Source organism: Hydractinia symbiolongicarpus, chromosome 14, assembly GCF_029227915.1.
Source record: "Hydractinia symbiolongicarpus strain clone_291-10 chromosome 14, HSymV2.1, whole genome shotgun sequence".
NCBI classification, from domain to species: Eukaryota; Metazoa; Cnidaria; class Hydrozoa; order Anthoathecata; family Hydractiniidae; genus Hydractinia; species Hydractinia symbiolongicarpus.
Genome location: NC_079888.1, coordinates 6,651,447 through 6,676,143, shown reverse-complemented (window position 1 = coordinate 6,676,143; position 24,697 = coordinate 6,651,447). Strand labels below are relative to the sequence as shown.

At 34.0% G+C, this 24,697-nt stretch overlaps 1 protein-coding gene across 2 annotated transcripts in view; it reads left to right on the top strand.

The window, feature by feature from the left end:
* Positions 1–24,697, top strand: part of LOC130625537 (uncharacterized) — a 54,555-nt gene that overhangs the window by 11,207 nt on the left and 18,651 nt on the right. For both annotated transcript variants that reach the window (XM_057440640.1, XM_057440641.1), the window contains exons 17-58: positions 66–346; positions 640–756; positions 870–982; positions 1,082–1,136; positions 1,499–1,662; positions 2,193–2,268; positions 2,376–2,498; positions 2,600–2,674; positions 3,034–3,166; positions 3,621–3,673; positions 3,781–3,885; positions 4,069–4,175; positions 4,297–8,215; positions 8,481–8,633; positions 9,136–9,257; positions 9,435–9,492; positions 9,702–9,808; positions 9,963–10,046; positions 10,160–10,243; positions 10,664–10,760; positions 11,090–11,155; positions 11,402–11,439; positions 11,623–11,771; positions 12,025–12,107; positions 12,308–12,356; positions 12,585–12,748; positions 13,086–13,202; positions 13,541–13,656; positions 13,812–13,866; positions 14,117–14,283; positions 14,382–14,457; positions 14,547–14,675; positions 14,862–14,942; positions 15,087–15,219; positions 15,423–15,475; positions 15,792–15,896; positions 16,763–16,869; positions 17,483–20,399; positions 20,651–20,776; positions 21,001–21,156; positions 21,554–21,718; positions 24,324–24,423. In XM_057440640.1, coding sequence (XP_057296623.1) covers positions 66–346; positions 640–756; positions 870–982; positions 1,082–1,136; positions 1,499–1,662; positions 2,193–2,268; positions 2,376–2,498; positions 2,600–2,674; positions 3,034–3,166; positions 3,621–3,673; positions 3,781–3,885; positions 4,069–4,175; positions 4,297–8,215; positions 8,481–8,633; positions 9,136–9,257; positions 9,435–9,492; positions 9,702–9,808; positions 9,963–10,046; positions 10,160–10,243; positions 10,664–10,760; positions 11,090–11,155; positions 11,402–11,439; positions 11,623–11,771; positions 12,025–12,107; positions 12,308–12,356; positions 12,585–12,748; positions 13,086–13,202; positions 13,541–13,656; positions 13,812–13,866; positions 14,117–14,283; positions 14,382–14,457; positions 14,547–14,675; positions 14,862–14,942; positions 15,087–15,219; positions 15,423–15,475; positions 15,792–15,896; positions 16,763–16,869; positions 17,483–20,399; positions 20,651–20,776; positions 21,001–21,156; positions 21,554–21,718; positions 24,324–24,423 — 11,178 coding nt within the window. The remainder of the gene's footprint in view (positions 1–65; positions 347–639; positions 757–869; positions 983–1,081; positions 1,137–1,498; positions 1,663–2,192; positions 2,269–2,375; positions 2,499–2,599; positions 2,675–3,033; positions 3,167–3,620; positions 3,674–3,780; positions 3,886–4,068; positions 4,176–4,296; positions 8,216–8,480; positions 8,634–9,135; positions 9,258–9,434; positions 9,493–9,701; positions 9,809–9,962; positions 10,047–10,159; positions 10,244–10,663; positions 10,761–11,089; positions 11,156–11,401; positions 11,440–11,622; positions 11,772–12,024; positions 12,108–12,307; positions 12,357–12,584; positions 12,749–13,085; positions 13,203–13,540; positions 13,657–13,811; positions 13,867–14,116; positions 14,284–14,381; positions 14,458–14,546; positions 14,676–14,861; positions 14,943–15,086; positions 15,220–15,422; positions 15,476–15,791; positions 15,897–16,762; positions 16,870–17,482; positions 20,400–20,650; positions 20,777–21,000; positions 21,157–21,553; positions 21,719–24,323; positions 24,424–24,697) is intronic.

Here is a 24,697-nt window from a genome sequence, read left to right as displayed (position 1 = left end):
ATCAGTGGTTTAATGTATGGTGTTATTCCTGTACGATATTGACTTTTGTTTTTAAACTTTTGTAGCTCTTGGATCTATCAATGTTGGTGATAGAATTTGGTGGACATGGAGAGACACTGATGTAGAAGAGAATTTCTTACTTTCGAAAGTTACAAACACAGCAGCTGATAAAGACATGAAAAAAGATTGTTGTACACTAGACAAATCGTTTCTTCAAAGCGTAACACAAGCTGGTGTGTATTCCTGCGTGATGACCAGTAGTGGTTTGGAAACTTACAAGTCATGTTTAGATGAGAAAAGTGATGATGTGAAGTGGTGTTGCTTAATCAGCCAACCGTTTCCTAAGGTTGGATCTATTTATCACTTTTCGATCTACATTTTCAACATTTCTAATTGAAAAAACATGTTTCATTAAATTATTACAGACTAGTCCCTAGCCAGTAGAAAAATCCATGAAAAATTTCGTACTGTACACATTTTGAATATATTTTATGCATTTCTAGCACAAAGTCGTAGTTTACTTTATTGCTATTTTGTGCTTAAAAAATTTGTATGTCTGTTAACATGACTGCGTGAACAGACAAAATAGACGTTTGCATTTTTTGCCATTTTTCAACATTTGCATTTCTCTCTTATCAGCATTACGAGATCAAAGTTAAAGATACTGAATTCGTTCCACATGCTTTAAAAGTATCAAAGGGAGATTTTATTTGGTGGAAATGGCACAATACCAAATCAACAAACAGTATAAAACCTGTAAGATTCTTTTCTCCACCATTTCTTTTTTGTTTGTTAAAGGGTTGTCTTAGCTGGATAACTAGCTCCTGTAGCAGTTATCGTTGGAACTTAAAAGTATGTAAACCTTTTAGATTGAGTTTTCCAAATTACAAGAGAAACGACTACCCATTGACTGTCCTGTACAGTTAAATAATGGTGCATATGTCATCCAAATGAATCAAACTGGAACATTTGCATTTCAGAGGTATAGATTTGAATTTAAAGTTCTTTAATCACATGCCATAAATTTCTTCAATCCTTTGCTATATATTAGCATGTTATATGTTTAATGTATTCATTTTAGTATTGGCCCAGAGCAGAATCCAGTTGGTTCCATCATTGTGAATTCTGATCCTGTTGTGAGTATTTTTTAAATTAAGTCCTGTCAAAATTCCTAAACGAAACATCTAAAAAAAATCAGCTTATATGTTGAATATCATGACAGAAGTTTGGTTCAACCTGCGTACTGCAACTTTCTTTGTCCCCTAATTTATTTTTCCATATTGCTACAATTATCACTTTCCTATTTTAAATAAATAATTGTGGATAGTCTTCTGTTTTGGGGTATTTCTGGAGGCCTTTCTGTTGCAGAATTTGCTAAAGTGATTTACAAAAAAAATAATTTTGAATCCTGTTTTTGGTTTTATTGAGGGGTTTTTCTTGTTAATTATGACTATGTGCTCATCAGGCTGTGGCAAATATAGTTTTAAAATCTTCTTAGCTTCACAAACTGCAAGTAACTCGAAAGAGAATACAACCTGACCCAGTTGTGGCATCAGCGAATGATATTGTATGTTGGATGTGGCCCAAAGGAGTAGCTAGCTCTTTAGTGCCCTTTGACGAAGATCATGAAACTGAAGAAGATGAGATCTTGTTTTCAGCTAGGTAAAAGTTTTGATGTTATCACGATTTCAAGGTTGAAAAGAATAGACAAAACATCTTCAACTCTCGTAACTTGTATACAGTTAATTCTCTTATTCCAAACGCATTATGCTTGTAAGTCAACTAAATTAGAAACTTTACCCCTTTTCGGTCTTCTCCCAATTTTCTCGTATTTTAATCTAAAATCAGGAAAAAACGGATTTTCCGGCAATGTTCCGGATTTTTTTAGGCGAACTATGCTAAAACGGGAATACATGTTAAATAACTTTTATTTAGCTTTCAGAAACTTCAAACAGAATTAAAGAATTCGCTCTAAAACTAATGTAATTGAATTTTAAATGGATAACAGTATTTTGATCAAATTTCAAGCTTTCGATGACGTCACAGAAAAAGTGCTGACACAAGCAAAAATTTATTGCTAAAATTTTACCCGAACCGAATAGAATTAACTTTTAGCTCTTTATTAGATGCTGACTTACAGATATGATGTTTAGTTGAAACTTTCATATCTTTACCTATCTCTTTTTATTCAGACGTTGCTTTGGTCAAGTTTATCCAACGAAAGGAGTCTACCACTACAACTGTTCATCCCTGACAAAACAAATGAGTGTATGTATCTATCTGCATCACATTTTTTTGATGAAATAAGTATCCAACCATCTGTACCTAATGTTATTGAAGTTCAAATTAATTAGATTTTCTAAAAACATTTATAGGAAGAATCTGATTATGCTCCACCCGGTATCTGGAGTACTGTTCTCGTTGATACAACTCGAGATCAGTTCATATTAAGTTTAATGAATCAGACATCAAGACATGCGTCTATTAACATCGAGAAGGTATGTTTTGCTTACCTGAAAATATTCCTTAACGAGTATATCTATATATGAAGATATGAAAATATTGTATTATTAAACATTTTTTAATTTTGAATATGCAGGGTAAAGAGGTTTTGTTTAACTATTCATCTTCAAAAGAAGATGCATGGAAATGGACAGTAACTAGCAATGGAGAGGTATGTTATTATTTTTACATAATCTACCTCTCTCTCTAGATCATAGTCACTGCACAATGAAGTCCCACTACAGTGGCCGAATTTTTATTGTAATTATACTTCCCATGCAGCTATCATTTTCACCTGAAATACATTCCAAAAACATTATCAGCAATCCGAGTAGGCAGCAGGAAGGGGATGTGAATTTTATGACTGTCATAAGTGGCATTACATGATGAACAAACTCTGTAACTAAGTCACTGCTCTTCCTCCACTAAATAATTCTGATGATTAGTTTCATTTTAATTATTTTTTAATCTGTTAATGATTATTTCACATATATATTTACCTACACTTATATTTGTCAACTAACTTCATAGGTAATTCCAATTGAAAACATGTTCCTTCCACATACCGGAAGAGTGTTTTATTTTGCTGATGCTGGCATCTTTAATGTATTAATTCAGTCAAAACACAGTTCGTTTGAATGCATGGTGTATGTAGCTGCCACAAGTAAGTTCATTATTGTTGCATATAAAATGAAGGAAAGATTTTCTCTAAACTAACTAAGGATGAATTTTTGTATCGGGGGCAATTTGATATACCCAAAATTAGGCTATAAACCGTAATGAATTTCGAGTTTTTCGTGTTGAGGCTGTGAGAACTGTACTATAACTTTTTACGCAAGGAAAAGTGCATTTTCATTTTGGTCATTTGTCCAATGTCAGACAGACGCTTCAGTGATTTTTATTTTGCTGGAATTCATTTAAGCACATTGAATGTTTAACGAAAAAGATTTTATTTCATCCTTTACAAGAAAGTTCAGATTAGAAATATGACAACGTTGTTTATTGTTTTTTATCTTTTGCTACATTGGGCAAGGAGTACTTATTTTAGCAATAACGTAAAGCTTTAAAGGGCTCACGTAAAAAACATTCCAACGTTTTTATATAACTTTTTCACACAGGTGAAATAATAAAATCTCCAGCGATTGCTACCAATGAAATGGACGGTGGAAGTGTATGTATACCCTTTATTTTCATTAGTGTTTGAAACATTTTGATGGTTTACATGAAAGTATTCAACACTCTCCTTTGTGAACACGTCGCTATTTTTTTCTTTCATAGGTTGAAATAGGTCATACTATTCACCTGACACATGATGTTAAAAAAGCTGAAATTTATTACACAACAGACGGCTCAATTCCAACTTTATTGTCGAAACAAACAAAGGTAGGATAACTTTGTCTGTTGCACCAAAACAAGAATACCAAACACAATTCGATATTTCTTTCCATTTTGTTCTTTCTTCATTTTACTTGTATTTTAACCTCCCATCATAATGATGTCAAGTGAGAATGGTTTTTATTTTTCTTATTTTTTTTCTGAATTTTTAATGTTATGAACTGTTTTTAGATTTACAACCAAAGAGAAGGAATTAGCCTCACGCATGGAGGTATTCAATTCATCCGAGCAATTGGGATGTTACCAGGAAAATTGCCAAGTCCTGTTTATACATCAAGGTAATTTTTACTCAATGCATTATAGCATCTTTAATTTCCATGCTTGCTTGTATCTAAGTCTTTGCCATCCAACTCAGTAACAAGATATAATTAGTTTGTTTTATATCTTATTCTATTGTAGTCGATTCTACGTGCTTCCACCAGAAACTCCATTACCCACAAAGTCTCTACCTGAGAAAGTTGCAACAATTGAGGAAGAACAGGAAACAATAGAGTTGCCTAAGTTGGAAAAACAAAACGATTTAGTTCGTAAGGATACATATGTTGTACAAGAGATGAAACCAGTAGATATGACGGAAGTTAAAGAAGAAACAATACCTGTTGTTGATTCAAGCATTGATTACAACGTTGCAGTATCGAGGAAGGAAATTACTGAGCAACATATCAATGAAGTGACTGTTCACGTTGAAACAAACAATTCCTTCACTGCGGTTATTACGGATAGTGAAGAAGAAAGGCAACCTGAACAGATTGTTTCTGTTGAAGCACAATCTAACACACAAGATTATGAGACTGGGAAAGAAGTAGCTGTGCAGTCAAATATGTCCCATATTGCAGCTATTACTGATAGCGAAGAAGAGAAATTAAGCGATGTTTCAAGAACAAGTAATAAGCCATTACAAGTGGATGAAAGCACAGAAGTTGTTAATGAAGTGGTCGTTCATAAGGAGTCTGAAACCTATCTTGTTACAGTAACTGACAATGAGGAAGAGAAACGTTCTGAATACACAGACAGCAGCCAAGCAGCACAGAGCAAAAAGAAAATTCAAGGTAATGAAACAACAGAAGTTGTAAATGAAGCAATTTTTTGTGTGGAACGAGAAAATTTACATGCTGCCACCGTAACAGATCACGAAGAAGAAGCTGATTATGTATCGCCTATTATGCAAGACATTACTACTACTATCACACAAGGACATGACGTCATTGATGAAGTCAGATCTGAAAAATCAGATGTTGAGATGTCAAATATACCATTAAGGGAGAAGCAACCAGAAGCAATTGTGTTTGTTGAAGCGAAACCAATTAAAGTTACTCTCATTAAAGCTGATGTTGAACAAATGAGTGACTGCAATTTAGTTGTAGCCCAACATAATAATTTAGCAGACGACATTTCAAGCTGGCAAAAAAAACGGTTGGATTTATCTGAAAGCCGAGAGGAATTTTTTCAGAAAGATGAAGAGAAACTACTTTCAGATGTAAAAGATGCTATAATACGCGAGCAGACATTGCTATGGAAACAGCAGCGAGATAAGCTAGCTCCGAAAAGAAAGGCATTTTTGATGGCAGATACATCTTTGGAAACACCAGCAACTGATGAATTGAGTAGTGAATCAACTATCACTGAACAAGCTGAGAATAATGATCAGAAAAAAGACACAATTAGCATTAGTGAAGAAAATATTGCTCCAGAAAATCAAAATCATGATCAGTTAGCAGAAGAGAATCATCCTGAATTACATGAAGCAAGCAAACCTCTTAATAGTTCAGACGAAACACACGACTCTGTGTATCAAATAGATCCCAATGTTGTTTCAGCGAGTCCTGCTTTTGTGAAGGAAGACAGCCAATCTTCACTTGTTGAAGAAGATCATGTTCCTGAGGACAATGATGTGGTTAGTGAAAATAAAGAGGTTAACAGGGATGATAAAGTGAATGTAATTCAAAATGAACGATTGCCTCTACATATAAGAGACAGTGTGTTAGATCGTGCCTTTGAGAAACTTGAACGACAAAGCACTGGGAGCTATTCAACAAAAACAAGTGTCATTCAAGAGGAGCGTTTACCATTACGAGTCACAGAGAACGTATTAAATGCTGCATTTGAAAATCTTGAAAGCGAGGAACCTGCAATGAATAAGTCTGTTAGAGTTTCTAAACCCAGCATAATCCAGGAAGAAAAATTGCCATTGCAAGCGAGGGAGAGTGTTGTGAATCGTTGTTTTGAAAGTCTTGAAGAAAAGCCAAAAACTGCAAAAGCTAGTGTGGTGACTGAAGAACGAATTCCATTAGAGACCAGAGAAAGTGTAATAACTCGAGCATTTGATCATCTTAATGAAGCTGTACAAGCAGCTAAAAAACAAATAATTGATGCTGATGAAGAGATTTCAAAATCTGGCAAAGAAGAAGGATTTACAACATCTACAGATAAAGATACGACGAATGATGCTAAACCTTCTGAGCGTGAAAATCATGAAAGTGATGTTATTACAGAAGTTGAAAATGTGGAAAATGAATATTCAAGCAACAGTGACGCACAATCAACAGAAACTGAAAAGAAGGATGAGAATGGTCCAATTGGATCTGATCGACCCTTATCTGCAAAAACATTAGAACAAATAAGGTCACAAGCCTTAATGAGTCACCCTGACCTGTCAATTTCACCTAATACGATGGAGAAAATTCAATCTGAGGTTTTTGTGCAGCATTCTAAGCAAAATGTATCAAATGGTGAGCGACCCTTATCAGCTAAAACTTTGGAAAGTATACGAGCTGAGGCAATGGTAGAACATCCTGATCGACCATTGTCAGCAAAGACTTTGGATAAAATACGAGCTGAAAACTCAGTAGAAGATGTTGATAACGTAAACACAGAGAACAGTGCGGGTAGTCCCCCTATCCATGTTAATTCAGTTCGTAGTAAAAGTGAGAACTCATTAATCCGAAGAAATACATTTCCTATTGCTCAGTCAACGCCAAAACCTATTTTTCCAAGGAATAGAGCTGAAACAATGCAACAGAAAGATGGTCTACACAGCAGCAATGGTGGTGTGGATGGAACAACTGACATTGCAGAAGTACGCGAGCTGAACAACTCTGACTATGCAGAGAAAGGTAAAATTAGTTCAAATAGCGCTTTGGTAGATTCTGGAATTGTTGATGAAACAATAGAAGACACAACTTTTATAAACCAAGAACAAGATCCTCCTGAAACAAATATCACGCAGAGAAAACCTAGCGAAGTGAGACCATTAGGAGAAAATGAAGGTTTTAATGATGATGGTGGTGACGAAGAGGAAGAGAAACGTGTCAGTCAATTGAGCCGACACAGTTCTCTAGTTTCACGTAAGTTTTCTGAGAGATTCTGCGATTCACCAGATAGTGATGAGAGTGAGATAAAAACTCACATCACGTTAAAAGACGCATCAGATGGACCAGTTACTAAAGCGTATGTTTTCAATAAAGAAAATAATCCAAAAGATCGTGTCGCTTCGTTGAAGTCCATGAAATTTGATACTGAAGAATCACAACAGACTGATTCACATCCTTCTCAAGAGTTGTCGTCTGATGTTAATCATAGTTTAAATCTAAATACATTGCAATCTACCAACATTGAATCAGACAGTGATGTCCTCCCAAAAGATACTTCGTATTCTGATTCAGTCAACAACACAAGCGATGATGAGCATTTGTACCCAAAACTTCCTCCAGATAATTTTAAAGACACACAGCAGTTACGAACTCCTACGCAGAGTGTTCAAGGAGAAACATCTGCAGGATCCTTTACTGATACATCAGTTCCACCAAGTGACGAGGAGGGTGTTATAGCATATCAACGTATACACCCAGATGAGTTTAGAGGAAGCAGTAGAATTAATTTCTTACAAACACCCAACGATGGAGTTTTTGATGATGAAGTCTCCTACACTGATACCTCGTATTCAGAAGCTGAAGGTATCATCCGATATCAAAGGTTACCACCAGATGATTTTAAATCCTCACTGAGACAAACTCAACCAACAAAGGAACACTATAAACCTTTAGGCTATCAAGACCAACAAATAGGGCGTTATTCTGGGTTAAAGTCTGTGGACATGAGCAACAAAGATTATAGTGAAGACGATCGACGAGCTTCTTTGAAGCCGTACAATATTCATACAGATAAAGATTCTATCACACAGGATGTGGAAGACACTCGCCATCAAAGACTACCATCAGAAGATTTCAACACTCATTCAAGAGCTTCAGTCGCAACCATGCCGGCATCCCCCATCATTACTGATCGTCAACCACAAAAATATACCATTGATAAAAAATTTGTAAGTTACTCTGTTAATACTTTTTTAAATCTTTTTTGGGCTTCTGACAACCGTTGTTATCCAACTAATTCATTAGTTCTGCAAATAATTAAGATGTTGCTGCATTTGAAAAGTATTGGTTCATTAATGTCAAAATTGTCAAATTATAAAAAATGTTATTTCTATTGTATGAAATTTTAATCCACTTTTTGATTTAAAACTTTCTTTTTTCTTGTTTTATTTTACAAAATAAATAGTAATAATAATATTATTTTATCATTCACAGAAAGAGGGATTTAAAATGAAGATCAGTGGTCGTTTTGTAAAAATAACAGACACGAAATTCGTTCCTGATCGTTTGGTGATTTTCGAAGGTGAAGCCATTACATTCAAACTTGAAACATCAGAAGAAAACACACAAGAGAAGAAAGTTCAACAGGTAATGTTGTCAAAGTACTCGTGAAAATATTGAGACGTATTTCTAAATATGTTTAATGCCTTCTGACGTTTGCTTCACTGCTTTCTATCACTTTTTTCTGATCTTTTTTGAGGTCCTTTGTTAACTCCCCTGGAAAATGCTTCTTTACTGTTTTTAGTTTGTCACATTTTTTTTTTTTTTACCGAGTAGCCTTGTGGTAGATGTCTTGTGTTTAAACCCGGGCCGAGTCATGCCAGAGACTATAAAAGTATGAATCGATCCTATTAGCTTAGCGCTCAGCATGAGAATAGGATTGATATTTTAGGCAGTTGTCTAGTTAAGCGATTGCTATGCTTGCACGACTTTCTTAGATCAAATGGTAGCTTTAAATGCACTAGGACCCCCTTTGCAGGACCCTTGTTAATAGCAGTACCAACAGGAATCGAATCCTGGGTAAATAATGTTAATAATAATAATTTCAATAATAAATAAACAGTAAAATGTAACTACTTTCTATTACTAGGTATATCGCAGCAGTGAGTCTGTTCTTCCTGTTGATGGTGGCTTTGTCAGTGATGATGCCTTTGCTACACTCGGAGCCTGGACCCAAGAATTTAATCTTGCTCGTGAATACCACTTTAAATTGTAAGATAGGCGTAATTTTTTATCACGATGTCTCTTTTGTTGTGTATACTAACTTACTGCAATTTTTTCGTATTTTTTTTTGTTTACATTTAGTTGCAATTATCGTCCAGTGAAACAGCTATACTAACTTACTGCAATTTTGTTGTTTTTTTGCAATTTATTTATTTTTATCTTTAGTGGCAATCATCGTCCAGTGAAAATAACAGTGAAAACAAAACCTGTCATGGATGTCAAGGTATCCTTAGCTTTTTTATTTTGTTATTTTTGAATCTGAACAGAATATTATAACAATTTTTTTGTGTAAAGGTAGACTAAACAGCAAAATTTTTCTTTCTATTTTGTATTGCATTTGTTATCAGGGTCCGTATAAAAAATACAATGGTCCCAAAATATATATATATGAGAGTGCAGTTCGTCTTATTCAGTTTTGTTTTGATTTGTTAGGTGACTGATGATGGATTTAGTGTTGCTGTTATAAAATTGTATAAAGGAGATACAGTTCGTTGGAGTTGGAAAAATTGTGAAGAAGCACACAATATTGTTGAAAGGAGGTAGATTTGCTATGTATACTTTCTTTTTTCCGTGATTCTTTCATTTATTCCTTAATTAAAGATATTCTGATACTGCTTTTACTTGCTTTTCTTATGTCCTGGCAAACATGTTGTCTTCATTATTCTTTGAGTTAAACTTTTTCCTTCCTTACAGATACTGCTTAGAACATGGTGGATATGTAACATTAGAAAATCGTGAAAATTCTCGCTACACAGGAAATTACTTTCGAACATTTGAGTAAGTATTTATATTATGGTTTGGACAAGATCGAAGTTCTAGCTGATTATTTGCTTTAACTTTGTTTGCAATATTTCTTTATATATCTTTATTAATTTTTTGTGTACTTTCAGCACACCTGGTATTTACTTCTTTGCTACGCAATCGTACAATGATAGCAGGGCATTTTGCGTCGTTCAAGTGCTTGAGAAAAACAGGTATGAGTTGATGTCTCTCAGACATGGTTGGGATTGGTATGTATTGGCAATCTTCTATCTGCGTTACTCTAAGAATATTGAAAGAGGAAAAAACTGTATTTAATTACTAAAAATTACTAAAAAAACCAAAAATATAATTCTTTTTCAATGAAAAGCATTGTACCTTCTTAAAGTCTAGATTTTTTTGTCTTTTTTCACTTACTTCATTTGTTTCCAAAATTTCTTGGAACAAGAGCAGATTCAAGTTGTTCATTTTTTTCCGGTATAAACTGGAAAAGATAGGACAGGTTTAAGACGATACGAAAACAAAAATATGCCCTTCTTCTGTTCTGTTTTTTAACCTTGTTTAGTACCATCTCTAGCTCCTTTGTTATGGATGCATCATTTAAATTATACATATACGATACTATCTGTATTTAGGGAACATATTGTTAATGTGAAGAATGATGGATTCACAAGAAAAATGTTGGAAGTCACTTCAGGTGATTTGGTGTGGATACATTGGAGACCAAGCAAGGTTGGTGTATATCCAGACATGGTTATAAACTATAGATAATTTAGTAATAATGGATATTTTTTCAAATTAAACCTTAAAATTATGAAATGGGCTCCTAATTCCAAATTTGGTAACAGACACAAAGCCCATTTAATATGTGGAGAGCCTATTAACACTTTCACTTATTTCAGCACTGATGGAGTCATCCACAAGTAGAGCCGCTAGGAAACTATATATATTTTTTGTGACATTTTCCGTAGTGACAATTTCTTTAAAAGTCTTTGGAACAAGAATACTATATTACCATAATACAATATAGTAGCGAAATTGCATATTTTATTTTGATTTAGTCTTCTTCCACTCTTCCACATTCGATTGGCATTCGACAAATTTGTAAACTGGACGATGCTCAACAGGTATGCTATGATGTGCTTATGATAAAGTGAGATCGAATATGTCTCTTTCATAAATTAGAACAATATGTTGGGGATTGTATGTGCAGTGTAACATATAAAAACAGCTTCTTGTTGTATAAGTGATGTACATTTCAGTTGGTTCTAAAATACCAACACGCGACATTGCATCCTAATCGACTAGCTTGAGTTCTTTGTAGTTATTGTTTAAATTTGACGAGTAATAAATACGTGTATCTTTTTGTATAGGATGATATATTGCCTTACAAAGATTCCTACCAACCACGGTAACAACATATTTAGTATTTGTACTTCCATCTTTTAATTTCTTAAACTTCTCTTATTTAAGTAAGTTTTTCTGCTTTCTGTGGAGCATTATGGTTTCTAACTCTTCCTAGTGTTTTTGTTTTTGTCTTGCAGAGAACTGCTGTCTGAGAATTGAGCTAATGCTAGTATTTTTTATTTTCCAGGAAAGCTGGTTTACTCGCGCACACATTTGTTAAAACTGGTGTTTATGAAATTTATGATCAAACAAGACCTGAAATGAAATGTGTGATTATATGCAAAGAAGCACCAAAGCAGCATGTTGTACGAATCAAGAAAGACGAGTTTTCACCAGGTTTGTTGTTTTGTGAGCAGTTTTTCTTTCTGTTTTTACCTTGCTACCAAGAATGATGTCCTAACAAAGGTGAATGTTAAATAAAAGCTACTAGATTTAAAAGATACTAGATTTATTAAAGAGCATTGTCGAGATTTTCTAAGACTGGTTAATCTAAATGTCTTTTGTGAATGTGTAAAAGTAGAGGTAACTTTTCCACAAAGCTTCTGCTATGGACATGAAACGTATTTAAATATTTTCTGTTTTTGTCTAGCCCTTGGTTCTGTTAGTGAAGGCGATCGTATTTGGTGGGTTTGGCGAGATGCAGATATGAAAGAAGACTTTGCATTGTTACAGGTTAGGTCTTAATGATATAGTTTGCATTATTAAAGTTTTTTGATAAAAATTCTTGGTTTGGAAAAGTTGAAGGCTATTAAAGATATTTTTTTAGCTGGCAGAAATGATTTTACAGGAGAAATATCATGGTGCAATTAATTTTTATTTTGAACTGTTTATAATAATCAAACTAAACATTCACAACGTCTTTACCACTTTAGCTAAAAGAAAATGATGAATTGGGTACGAAATCTGTGACACCAATGCGGGGTATAATTATATTTGTTAAGATGTTTTTAATTATTACCACTGGCTCTAACAAATATTTTTAACCGGTGATTACTCAAGGGTGATTATCATTTCAAAAACCAACAAATACTCGATTCTTAATTGTAGCAAAGTTAGCGGTCAAAAAAAAAGTGAAAATTTAAACTATACGTCTGTGTATGTTTTTTATGATAATCCAAATCCTGCTTTACGAACATTTCTCTTGTTTAGATTGTTGTACAGAATCTGAGGAAACATTTACAAGCGTGTTGCGTGCAGTTGGCGTGTACTCTACCGTATTATCACGATGTGGCTTGCAAACATTTACTGCTTCACTTTGCAGTGATGTTGAAAATGAGAAATGGTGTTGTTTGATCACACAACCCACTGTAAAGGTACATGCTTGCTGTTAAATACTTTAAAAGATCTTAGGCCTGTTGTCAGTCAGCTCAGCTTCTTTTATGATGCATGTTGTTGGTTGTTTTGTTGGTCCTATATCTCTTCTATTTATGACTATGAATTTATGACTGCTATATGCTTAATGTAATAAAAGTACTTCTCTTAAAAATAATGACAGTATAAGTTCTTTAACATTTATTTTCCTACTTGGTAACAGCTGAGTGCAACATAAAATAGAAAAACACTAAAAATAATCCCAAAATACTACCAATTATCCAACATGCAAAGATGGGGATAAACTCCTCCTCAAATGATATCCATTTTTTTATTTAGCATCATGAAATCAAGGTACGCGATGATGGTTTTGTAACATCTGCGATGAAGATTTGTAAAGGAGATGTTGTATGGTGGAGATGGAACAACACACAAACTGTGCGAAAAGTATTGCAGGTAGGACTTATGTTTCAGTCTGATAAATCCGAACGATTTTTATTATTAAAAACATTATGGTAATACCTTGTAACGTTTATGAATCTTTAGATAGTAGAAATTTTATAAATTATTATCAGGGACTCTACAGGAAAAATAAGTTTTCTACGGGCACTTTGTATCAATATCTACGTCAAAGTTTATTCAATGCAAGAAGAATGCAATGTATTTTATATTTAAGTAATTCTTTGCGCAAGTTCTCATGTATGCTAGGACAACTTATGCACTATTAAAGTTCAACTAACGTAGATCGTGGTTATTAGTATAGTCTTCATTATGTTTGTATATTTTTATTTCAGGTTGGATTATCACACGCAGGAAATAAATTGTGTCCATTGATCGACTGTCCAGAGCAATTATCAACAGGTGCTTTCATGTATCAGTTTACAGAACTTGGTACTTATGAGTTTCAAAGGTAACTTGTCTATTTCTAAATAAAAATAGCGATATACATATTAATGCAATAAACAGCTTTAAGACTTAAGTTAAATGTTATAAAAAATTAGAAGAAGTAAATAGTTAACATTTAACCACAAAGCATTAAAACAATACAACATTTGCTTTTCTTAGTGTTGGTCCTTTAACAAGTGGGGTAGCTTCGATAGTGGTAAAGCCAGGTGTTCAGGTAAAATATATACCAAATTAATTTACAACATTTACATCTGTAGCAGTTCACTATGTACCAATGCTTATGTCATACCTAAGATTGAGGTTTAAGAACTGTTCTTATCAAGGTGTCTACCATACCTTAAAACAAAAATGTCTAAAAGTCAGACTAGGTGCCTAACCTTAGCTTAAGGGCTTCACAAATGACGAAAATTGTAACAATAAACCTAATTTTTTTATTGAAAACGCTGTTGCTAACTTACGTTCAGGTTAAAAAGTTACAAGTGACATCAAAGAGGGTTGTTCCAGATCCTGTCATAGTGTCAGTGAATGACATTGTTTGCTGGATGTGGCCGAAAGGAACGGCCAGTGCACTTTCACCATTTGACGAAAACATTCCCTTGGAAAGTGATGACGAACTGAATTTTTCCTTAAGGTGAGCTACAAAACTATTTTATTTAACTATAAATTCACTATTTATATTTTTTTCTCGATTTAAAACACAACCTAAAACCTTTATTTTTCTTACTTCAGACGTGCACATGGTCGACGTTTTGTTCATCAAGGTGCTTCACATTTTACATGCGCTTCTGTTCCAAACGCCAAACTGGTACGCGTTGCCTTTACTGATTCCTCCTTCAATTCAATTATAGAACCTGTTAAGTAAATTTCATTGCCTCCAAATGCTTATTACTTTAGGACAAACCTTCACACGTCTCTGATGGGGTATGGAGTACAGTGTTAGTAGACACAACCGTTGATGACTACATCTATTCACTGAATAACAATGTGAAAGATTATCAACAAGCTAGCATACATATCTCAAGAGTAAGTTGAAAAACAGATTCTCTATTTATTTGATTTATTTATTGATCTATTTATTTAAAACTAATCTAAGGAAAAGAAACCTGCATCTTTTACTTTTTTTATTCTTACATTTTAAGGATATCAACCTATGTTCTTCTTTGTTTGGTTGATTGATTAATTAATTGATTAATTTATTTGTTTACCCAGGGCAAGGAAGTTTTGTTTACGTATGCGTTCTCTAAACCAGACAACTGGAAATGGAATGTCACAAGAATTTCTGATGGTCAGGTAAGCACACTTTAAACATGTCCTAACTTTTAAAGATTTTCTTTGTTTGCCTGTTGGTTTGTTTTTATATTTTTTATTTGTTTATTTATTTATTATTTGTTGTTTTTTTGTTTGTATATTTTTAACATAAACGTTCTACCTTAGAACGTGGACATTGAAAATCACTTCTTACCAAACTGTGGTCGTGTATTTTACTTCTATTATGCTGACACATACATTGTTGAAGCTGAATCTGAAACAAACAAGTGGGAATGTGTTGTCCATGTAGCTGAATATGGTAGGTCATTCTTATGTATGTTAGATTTTATCCTAAATAAAGAACTTGGAGAGTTTTGTTATTTAAATTTGTTACAGGCAAATATCTTGCTTGTATTTAAATCTAATCCGTCTTGATTTTTATCGATTGTTTTTTCGTTAGACAAAATTAGTATATTTTGTTGTCAAGATTTGACTAATGAATTCGTTTTATCTTTTTTTTAGATGATATAACTAATCCACCAACACTTTCTATTGAAGTACCCAATGGCGGACGTGTAAGTGAAACATGTTTTTTATCTTTTTCTTGCATTTGTTCCTTCATCTAACAACAATGAAATTTAGATAGAAGCAGCTTTTGATTGGTTTTGAAATAATATGTCTGCTACTTTTAATATCTCAATAATATAATCCAGTGATGTTATATCATATGTATATAAGCAAGTGGTGTATGCTATGAAGGTATACTTCATAGTAGATGATAGTGGTGTAGTTAAGATGATACTATATTGGAGCATGTCGTATCATGAAGTTTCTGTCATGCTCAGCTTGTATTATATTTCAGAGTAATAATGAAATTCACGACTTTGTTAGGTCAATGTTGGACAGAAGGTGTTTTTGACGCACGAAGATGATGAAGCAGAGATGTATTTCACAACTGATGGATCTGTACCAAAAATTGGTGCTACATCAACTGTGGTAAGTTTAGATAGCAGATTGAATATGATGCTGGAAACAATATTCTTGAAACACATTCTCTCATGACAAAACTTCACCAATCATCTCTGGAGAATAAGACTGAGCTTCCAACACATGATTTTATAAACCATCTCCAATTACAAGATGAGATTACGTTCACTCATAATCATTTTTATTCGTCCTATTGATTGTGACAACCACTTGATTTTATATGACATATGGCTATCGAAAAAAAAAGATGTCCACAACCTTTCTCCTTTTTTTGCTTCCACATTAACCTTTTTGCGCTAAATGAATTTTACCTGAACGTTACCTACTACGTTTCAGTGCAACTTTCGCTATATGATAGTTCAAAACAAAACAAAGTTATTTTTGCTTTGCTTAAAAATCATAATACGCATTTTCCAGAAATATTTTAAATAGACAACTTGAAGTAACAAAGATTATATCATATAAAGTAAACTAAATGACATCCAAAGCGCTACTGATTACGGTGTAAGTTAGCTGCACCAGAACGTCAGGTAATAAAAACAGTTATAAACAAGGTTGCTTTGTTTGTTTTTGTTCTAATCCATCCTCATCAACCTCATTTGTATGGTTTGAAAAACGAGTTATTGAAATAAGAAATCTTATAGCATTTTTTTTACAACATACAAGCTTTATATTTAAACCTTCCTCTCTTTAGCCGCAACATATTCCTCTTTCTCAACTGTACTAACAAGCATTCATCTAACAAACACCGGTAACAAACCCCGGTAACAAACACCGGTAACAAACACCGGTAACAAACACCGGTAACAAACACCGGTAACAAAGACTGGTAATAAAGACCGGTAAAAAACGTTTTATCTATGTGTTTTTTTCAGCCTTACGATCCTGTGAATGGCATCTCATTAGAAAAAGGTGGTATTAAATTTGTACGCGCATTTGCGAAATTGAAACAACGAAAACCCAGTGTGGTATTTACATCAAAGTAAGTTGGTTTTATTATGGTATGTTAGTCCAGTGGCTAATAAACATGAAGTTTATGTACAAGTGGTTATAATTTGCAAAAAAATATCATGTCTTTATTAATTCGTGTATGTCTTTTGGTATTCTTTTAAATTTACGTTCACTTTTCATTTCTATATTTATTGAAAATTGAACTCAATAAATGGTAATAAAAAAACACTGTTACTACCAGGAAATATGCAAACAGGTTTTTATAACCATTTCCATTTAAAGAGTGAAAATATATTTAATGTTGGTATAAACTATGTAAGTCTTAATATAAAAATTATGACCAGCATAAAATTTCAAGTCTTTTGTTTCTATTGTGTTAGTTTGCTTTACAGATCTTATCTTTAATTTCTTTTCGCTTAGTACTAATTATTCAAAGAAAAACTCCTGCTGTAATTCTAACTAGAATTTTATATAGTTGTAGTAGATTTATCACCAGTTTAATAAAAATTGAATAAACGCGATTGCTCTGTGTATCTGGCACATCAGTTTGTTTATCGAATCAAAAAATATAAATTAATAATCGCCACAACTGCAAATCACGTTTACAGCAAGGATATAACGAAAGTTTTTTCTGTTTCTTGTAGGCGATATCTTGTGATGCAGAATGACACACCTCCAACTTCACCAGAGCTTGAAGAAGATGATAAAGTAGAACAAGTCACAGAACAAGCGAAGCTCAACGAGCACGGTGAACAAAACACAGAACAAGAGGAAATTACAATGAACACTGAAGAATCATATGAAGGTGAAATAAAAGAAGTAACCCCAGAGAAAACAGATGATTTCGTTAACAAAGAACATTTGCAAATTAGCAATGATGATATTGTGTCTGGGGACGATTCGAAAGCCAGTACTCAAGTTAACGAAAAAGAAAATCTAACAGTTGGCGATGTATCTGATAAAAACATTGACACAGAGAATAAAGTACAGAGTAAAAACACTGAACAACTCAATACTGATATCCCTGATGATTGTATAGTTTGTAAACGACAAGACCCAAGCTTCATTGAAGAATTTATTGTGGAAGATACACCTGCTCAAGAATACAGAAACGATGAAGCATTGGATATACATGTTGATAATCTGTTCAAATACATTTCTGAAAAAGCGAGAGAAAAAGAACAAGAGGAATGTATAATTTGTCGACGAAACGATCCTAACTTTGCTGAGAAAATTATTGTGGCTGATACACCTGCGCTAGAAGTAACGATAACTGATGTTTATAATACAGAAGTGCAACATAAAAACGATCATGTGTTGCCGGAAGACATTAATTCCCCCTTGAATGATGGAAATCAAATTGAAAAAGAAGCAGGAAAGGAAGATGAACAGGGGGTAACGCATGACTTACATCATGAATATTCAACTGATATTACAAAAGAAGACAGTCAATTAACTCATAACGAGGTTGTTGCGATTACCGAGAACAAGAAATTGTTTTTTGATCATTTGAATGATCATTCCAGTGTAGATAGTGAAGATAGGTTACGGAGTGAATCAATTCGTGATGATGTTACTGATATCAGCGAAGTCTCAGATGTGTTTGCTGGAACGCACACTGTACAAAATGTAAATGTTGTTGAGACAAATGAAGAAGAAGAAGGTGATGATATTCACACGCTTAAAGAAGAGACATCCGCCGTTGTTATTGAGGAAAATATAATTGTAGAAAAGAAATCAGATCATGCAGAAACAGAGCCTAGTGGGCTGATCGAACCTGAGCAGAAAGATTTGATTAGTGATGAAGAAGTGATTGAAATTGTTACTATTGTTGACCAGCAGAAGGTTAAGGAGGAAGAAATTGCAGGTAAAGAAACAGATGTAACAATGGGAGATGCAAATGAAGAAGTTAAACAACATTATGAAGAATTATCGGTTTTTATATCGGAACTTGAATCAACAAAAGAAAATATTGAAGCACTCCCTGTTGCTAGCGAAGTTGTTAAGACTCCTGTTGATGAACAATCTGAAGTGGATGACGTAGAATCTATTGATTCAGAAGCGGAGCGTGAATTTGCAGATTTTACAAATAAAGTCAGAATAGATGACGAACTGAAGAATGATGAAACTGTTCAGTCGATGGCAGAAGAAGAATGTTTGACACCTGGTAAGGATGATGAAAATTCTGTAGAGGCTGTGCCACTAGAGGAAGATTTGAGAGATGAATCCCTTCTCCACGAGTCTGCAGGACAGGGAGAAAAAAGCCTTGCAAATACTGGCGAAGAGAACACAGATAGTGCAAAACCGGATGAAAGTGCAGAATTTATACAACTATCTGAAGAAAAGACAAAATTAGAAAATAGAGGGGAAGTTACAGATGTTGCCCAATCTGAAGGCAGTTTTGAAGTTGAAGAGCTTGATAAAAAAGATTGTGCTGATACCGAAGCCGTGGAAGAGGAAGGAGATGTCGAACAAAACGGAAAAGAAACTTTGCAACAAGAAGGAAAAGAACCAATACCTGTGGATGATAAAGATGGCCCAGAAGAATCCATCCAGAAGATTAATGAAAAATGCACAACACCAGCAGATGGTGGTACCAAAACTGAAGAAATTGAACAGAATGATTTGGTGGTGAGCGAAGTAAAAATCAGGGAGGTCGAAAACGTAGAAAATGACAAACTAAAAGACATTAAAGTAAAAGACAACGATGAGGAAGACAGTATTGTGGAGATCGATGAAATGAAGGAAAACGAAGAAAAAGGCGTTGAAATAAACGGCGTCAAAGTGGAGACAGTTGACGAAGTGAAAGACGACGAAATAAAACAAAAAGATGTAGAGGGTGAAAACCAGGAAAATGAGGAATTGGAAGAATACGGCATGAAAGGCAGCAATGTTGAAACCAACAAAATAAAAGACGACGTAATGAAAGAAGTAGAAAAAGTAGAAGAGGATTTACAAACACTAAATGGAGAAGTTGTTAAACAAGAAGAAGATGAACGCTCTAACACACAAAAAATTGCAGATAGTGAGCAATACCAAGCCATACAACAAACGGATGAGAAAACAGATTCTGAAGAAATAACACCAGCAGATCATTCAGATGTTAAAAATCCATCAGATAGCGAATGCTCTGACGATACTACTGAAGAAGTCGCATTGTACCCTGTACCAGCAATCCTGGTAAAACACACTGATTTATTTGAACTGGATACTGGTCATGCTATAACATCTGCTATACATGGTTATTATCAACCAGTAGTTTACACATCTGAAACGACTGCAACCCACGGTTATTTCGAAGTTGATCATGGAAAAGCAAAGGTAAGAAATGCTAGAGAAGATACTACTGAGCTTGATGACACACAACAAGAAGTGGAAACGGAAGAACTTCAAACGTCCCAACCGGTGGAAGATTTAACCACAGATTTGACCACGGATGACATATCTGAGCAAGATATAACGCTTAAAGAGGAGAGTTCAGAGGAGACACTAGTTCATGTGAAAACGAAAAGTGATAATGAAGGTGAATCAGGACCAGATACAAACTCATTTAACCAAGAGGTAGTGTACATAACCTTACAATTTGTGTGACATCTCATTTGTAACTTAAACACTCTGAATTTTAACTAATTAATAGTATCCGTCATCTGAGTGTTTAAAATGGCAGCTGGCTCGCTACTTTGTCTATATTTACACAAAAAAGCTCGAACCCACAGCTTCTTGCTTGTCAGGCGATTGCTCTACCGACTGCGCTATCAAGATATGCAGGTCTACGCCCTTGTTCCTATATTGCATATGTATTTATGTTTTAGTGGCAGATATACGAGTGGACGAAATGCATTCCGTACATTCGAGCATCCTTTCCCAATCCAAACACGATTAACATTGAGTGGCCACACAACCATGATATGAATGTTGATCTTGTACACGGATACTTTGTAAGTATTTTTCTTAGTACATGCGATCCCAGTTTCATTCTCGCACATGTCGCACATGTTCATGCGTATCGTTTGGATGCGGACACAAAATTTATTTTCCATTTTCTGTCATCTCAAGAAAGCATTAATTTTGTGAGAGCAACTTCCAAAAACTTTTGTTACCTTTAGCAAACTTGTGCGTCTCTTTGAGCTACTAGCGTATAAAAATGCACCTATCTTTCTAGCTGTACGTTGACGGTGTTCCACGTGGTTCAATTTTTCCTGCTCAATGTCAATCTATCAGTGCATCTGGCCTTAAAGGTGGAAAGTCGTATGAAGTTGGTGTTGTGGTTTTTCCAAAAGATAAAGAGTTGTATGAACCAGCAATGTCAAACGTTTTGGTAAGTGCTTATGCATGTTTTTTTTAGTTAGATGGTCATCAGGACGGATTAAGTTTTTCAACAATTCAGCTGCACACACCTCATCTTATATCTCTTGTCTTACACAACGTACACTTTCGTGGCGCGTGGCCTAGTGGTTATGGAGTTTGCTTTGTAATCACAAGGTCCGTGGTCCGTCCACGCAACGGGCATGTTCAGCAAGTTCCTTTACCACAGCTACGGGTTAACCCATGTCATGTGAGAAAAATTGGGTAGGCAATGTCGATGTATATCTAATGTGTACATTCAGAACACAGGATCCACGTTGATAACAGTGTTTCCAACACTGGAATGGCTATATCCTGTATAAATATTGGAAATAACAATAATATTTAGGCCTCTCCTCTTCATCTCATAGTTTATAACATGCCCAAGTGTGAGCGCTGATGGCGGACCTGTGCTGTCAATTTCTTGCACAAAGGAACCAGGCCAACTGTTCCTGTCATGGATGGCAGGTTTTCATCCGGATAAGAATGCTGAAAGTTTTCAAGTACTGCTAAACAAAGATGTTATCCTTGATCAGGTGTGTAACTTTTTGTGTTTGTGTAAATGGATTTATACTTAAGTTTTTTCTGGAAAATATTCATTTTTGATTGACTACGTTATATCTGCACTTTGTACGACATTTTACGAGAAAAACACCGAATAAATGTTCGACAAGTTTATAATGTTTTTTTGGTTTTTACCGCTGGTAAAATGGCGGATTCGAACTTATTTTCCGGGAGGCGAGTTTTCTTTCGAATTGCCGATCAAAATTCTCGACAAAGAATGTCACGATTTTGGTTTCCCACACGCTTTTATCATAAAATGTTAAGAGTGTTCGCATTTTTGCTCTATCATTATAAATTGTTGCTTTAGTCGTAAAAATCTTCAGGCATTTGATGTAAAATATTAAGTTCTATTAAGTAGGTACAACCTATTCGATTCACACGATTTTTTAAACTCTCGCTTCCTAAATGATAGCATAAAATACGCGTTGTTGTCAAACTATACCTTTACCAATCATAAATAATGCTTTGAAGTTTTGAATGTGTGACAAACTAGTCTGCAGAAGAAATTACTCATTGAATCAGTAAAATATAGAAAATTTTTTGTCTAAGATCAACCTGGATGCATATCCAATGTATGTATGCTGTTAAAAATAAGCTTTTTCGAAAGGATTTTTTTTAAAAACAACGCATCTTTATTTCTGATCAATTTTATGTAGTTGTTAATAACAAAGCAAAAAATATAAATTTAATGACACAATCGTTAATTGAGTGTTGATTGTCAGTATGTAAAAGTTGCGTCCTCTTGTGATATCAATTTAACAGAGAAATTTAATTTTATTTACCATTTTAAGTTTCGCTTTAATTATTCTGTGTCGCAAAATGCACAAAATTGTTTCGGAACAAAAAGCTTTAATGTTTGCTGTTGCTAGGTAACTAGCCGTCTAGTAATTAGACACCTTCTAAGTTATATTACAGAAGCTTTCAAACAATTTGATAAACTTTTATACAAGGCACATTTTTTTTGTTTTTATATGAACAGTGAAGAAGTTTTTCTGCGGTGAGTTCATTGTTTGTCGTCAAAATGTTGTTTATTTTGCGGAGAACAATTATTTTCTTTTTTAACTTGCAAACATGGATTTGAAACTGGAAGGAATATCTCCTTTAAGTAGTGGAAGACGTAACTATCTCTTATATGATGAGATGTATCGCTTTTCCTTGAACAATTCTAAATATCTATCGTGCAATATTGAATTGTTGATAATCTAAGACGCTCTTTCTATCTGCTCACGTATCTCGCTGTTGCTGTGAAATGTTGAGCATCTGTCGTGCTATATTAGACTGTTTTTTACTCGGTGTTTATGTTTTCAACTTAGCATAACAGTTAATCCTATTGTCTTCTGTCTACTCCAACTGTGAAGCATTAGTATACTATGAGGTTACCTTTTTTTCTACAAACATCGGGTAGATTTCCTAGTCCCATGTTTGTTTTTCTTACGTTTTAATGAAAAGGTTACTTGCTATTAAAAATTTGTTAAATCCGGACCTGCACACTTTGTAAGGATTAGGTGCCTACACTCAAACTTCATTTAGTATTCTCTGCTCTGTGTGTGTTTACCTGTGTATATGTGTGTGCGCATGCGCCATGTGTGCGTCGTTTCATCATTTTAGTGTTTTCTTGATAATGAAACTAAAATAATATGGAATAGAATGTTTATTTTAGCCATTTTTTTTGGAAAGTCGTATATGAAACATATGTTTTTTAAAACCTTACCTCTGGTTTTGTATCGAACGTAGTGACAAGAAATATATGGATTCTTTTGTGTCCTATGGTTTTATAGTCACATTTAGTACTTGGTTTTAATTACTCTGTTGGTTTTTCTTTTTAGACATAAAATTACGATTTTATCTTTCATAATATATATAATATATATATTTTTTGTTATAAAATAAATTGTTTATTAAACACAAACACAAAATTAATTTGTTTGGATTTGCTAAAATTATAACTTCCTCAAGTTTCGATTTATTTTTCTCATGCACTTATCGTGTGTGTATAGCCTGTTAATACGATAATTTGTGTGTGTGACGAGTTATCACGTGTATATCGCGTGGTCATGTACGTTTATCACGTGTAAAACACGAGATTTTTTAGCTCTTATTTTTTCACCTGTCACCCGCCAAGTTAGTTTGTCAGCTTATCTTTGAAACAACTTTTCATGATGTTTATATTTTTGAATCATTTTTCTAAATTCTGGTTTAACAAAATTCTTCTACTTCGGCCACCTGTCGATTTGATGATGCCATGCTGTAAAACCACAGGTGTTTACTTTGCTACATAGGTTTAAAAACAAGGTGGATATATAGCAAGATATTACAAGACGATTTGTGGCGAAAGCAAATATTTAGTTTTTTTTTCACACTAAAAGAAATGTAATACTCATGTATTTCGAGTGGTTTGGATTATTATATATGTAACCTTACAACTGGCAATATATAGCTACTTTTATTTTTGAAGAAAATATTCTCAAAAAAAGTTGTTGCAAATATAGTGCAAAAAGCTAGCCAGTTATACAGGTAGAAATCTGGTTCGATGTGGTGAATAAAAAGCTATGTATTTTTATTCTTTTGTAATGTTAGGTTAAACCAGAAAACAGCGTCGAAGAATATTGTATTTGTCAACTAAAAGGATTGGAAACTAGTAAACCATACCAAATCCAAGTTCGATCATTTATAAAAGGTACGTTTTTTCTATATTAAAGGTAAGTTTTTTGTTTGTTCCACAATACTGAATTAACTGTTTCGGTGGTTTTTTTAAATAAGCTGATACACTGCAGTTGGTGCATTGTAAAAACTTTGTACACAAAAATTGTAGCTGATGCAGAAGGCTGCTTACACAAAAATTGTAGCTGATGCAGAAAGCTGCTTAGGTAACCCTCGTTAACAGAATCAGCGGCTGTTCACTGGTTGCTTTGATTATTTACTTTGTAAAACCTCGTTCATGTGTTTACTTA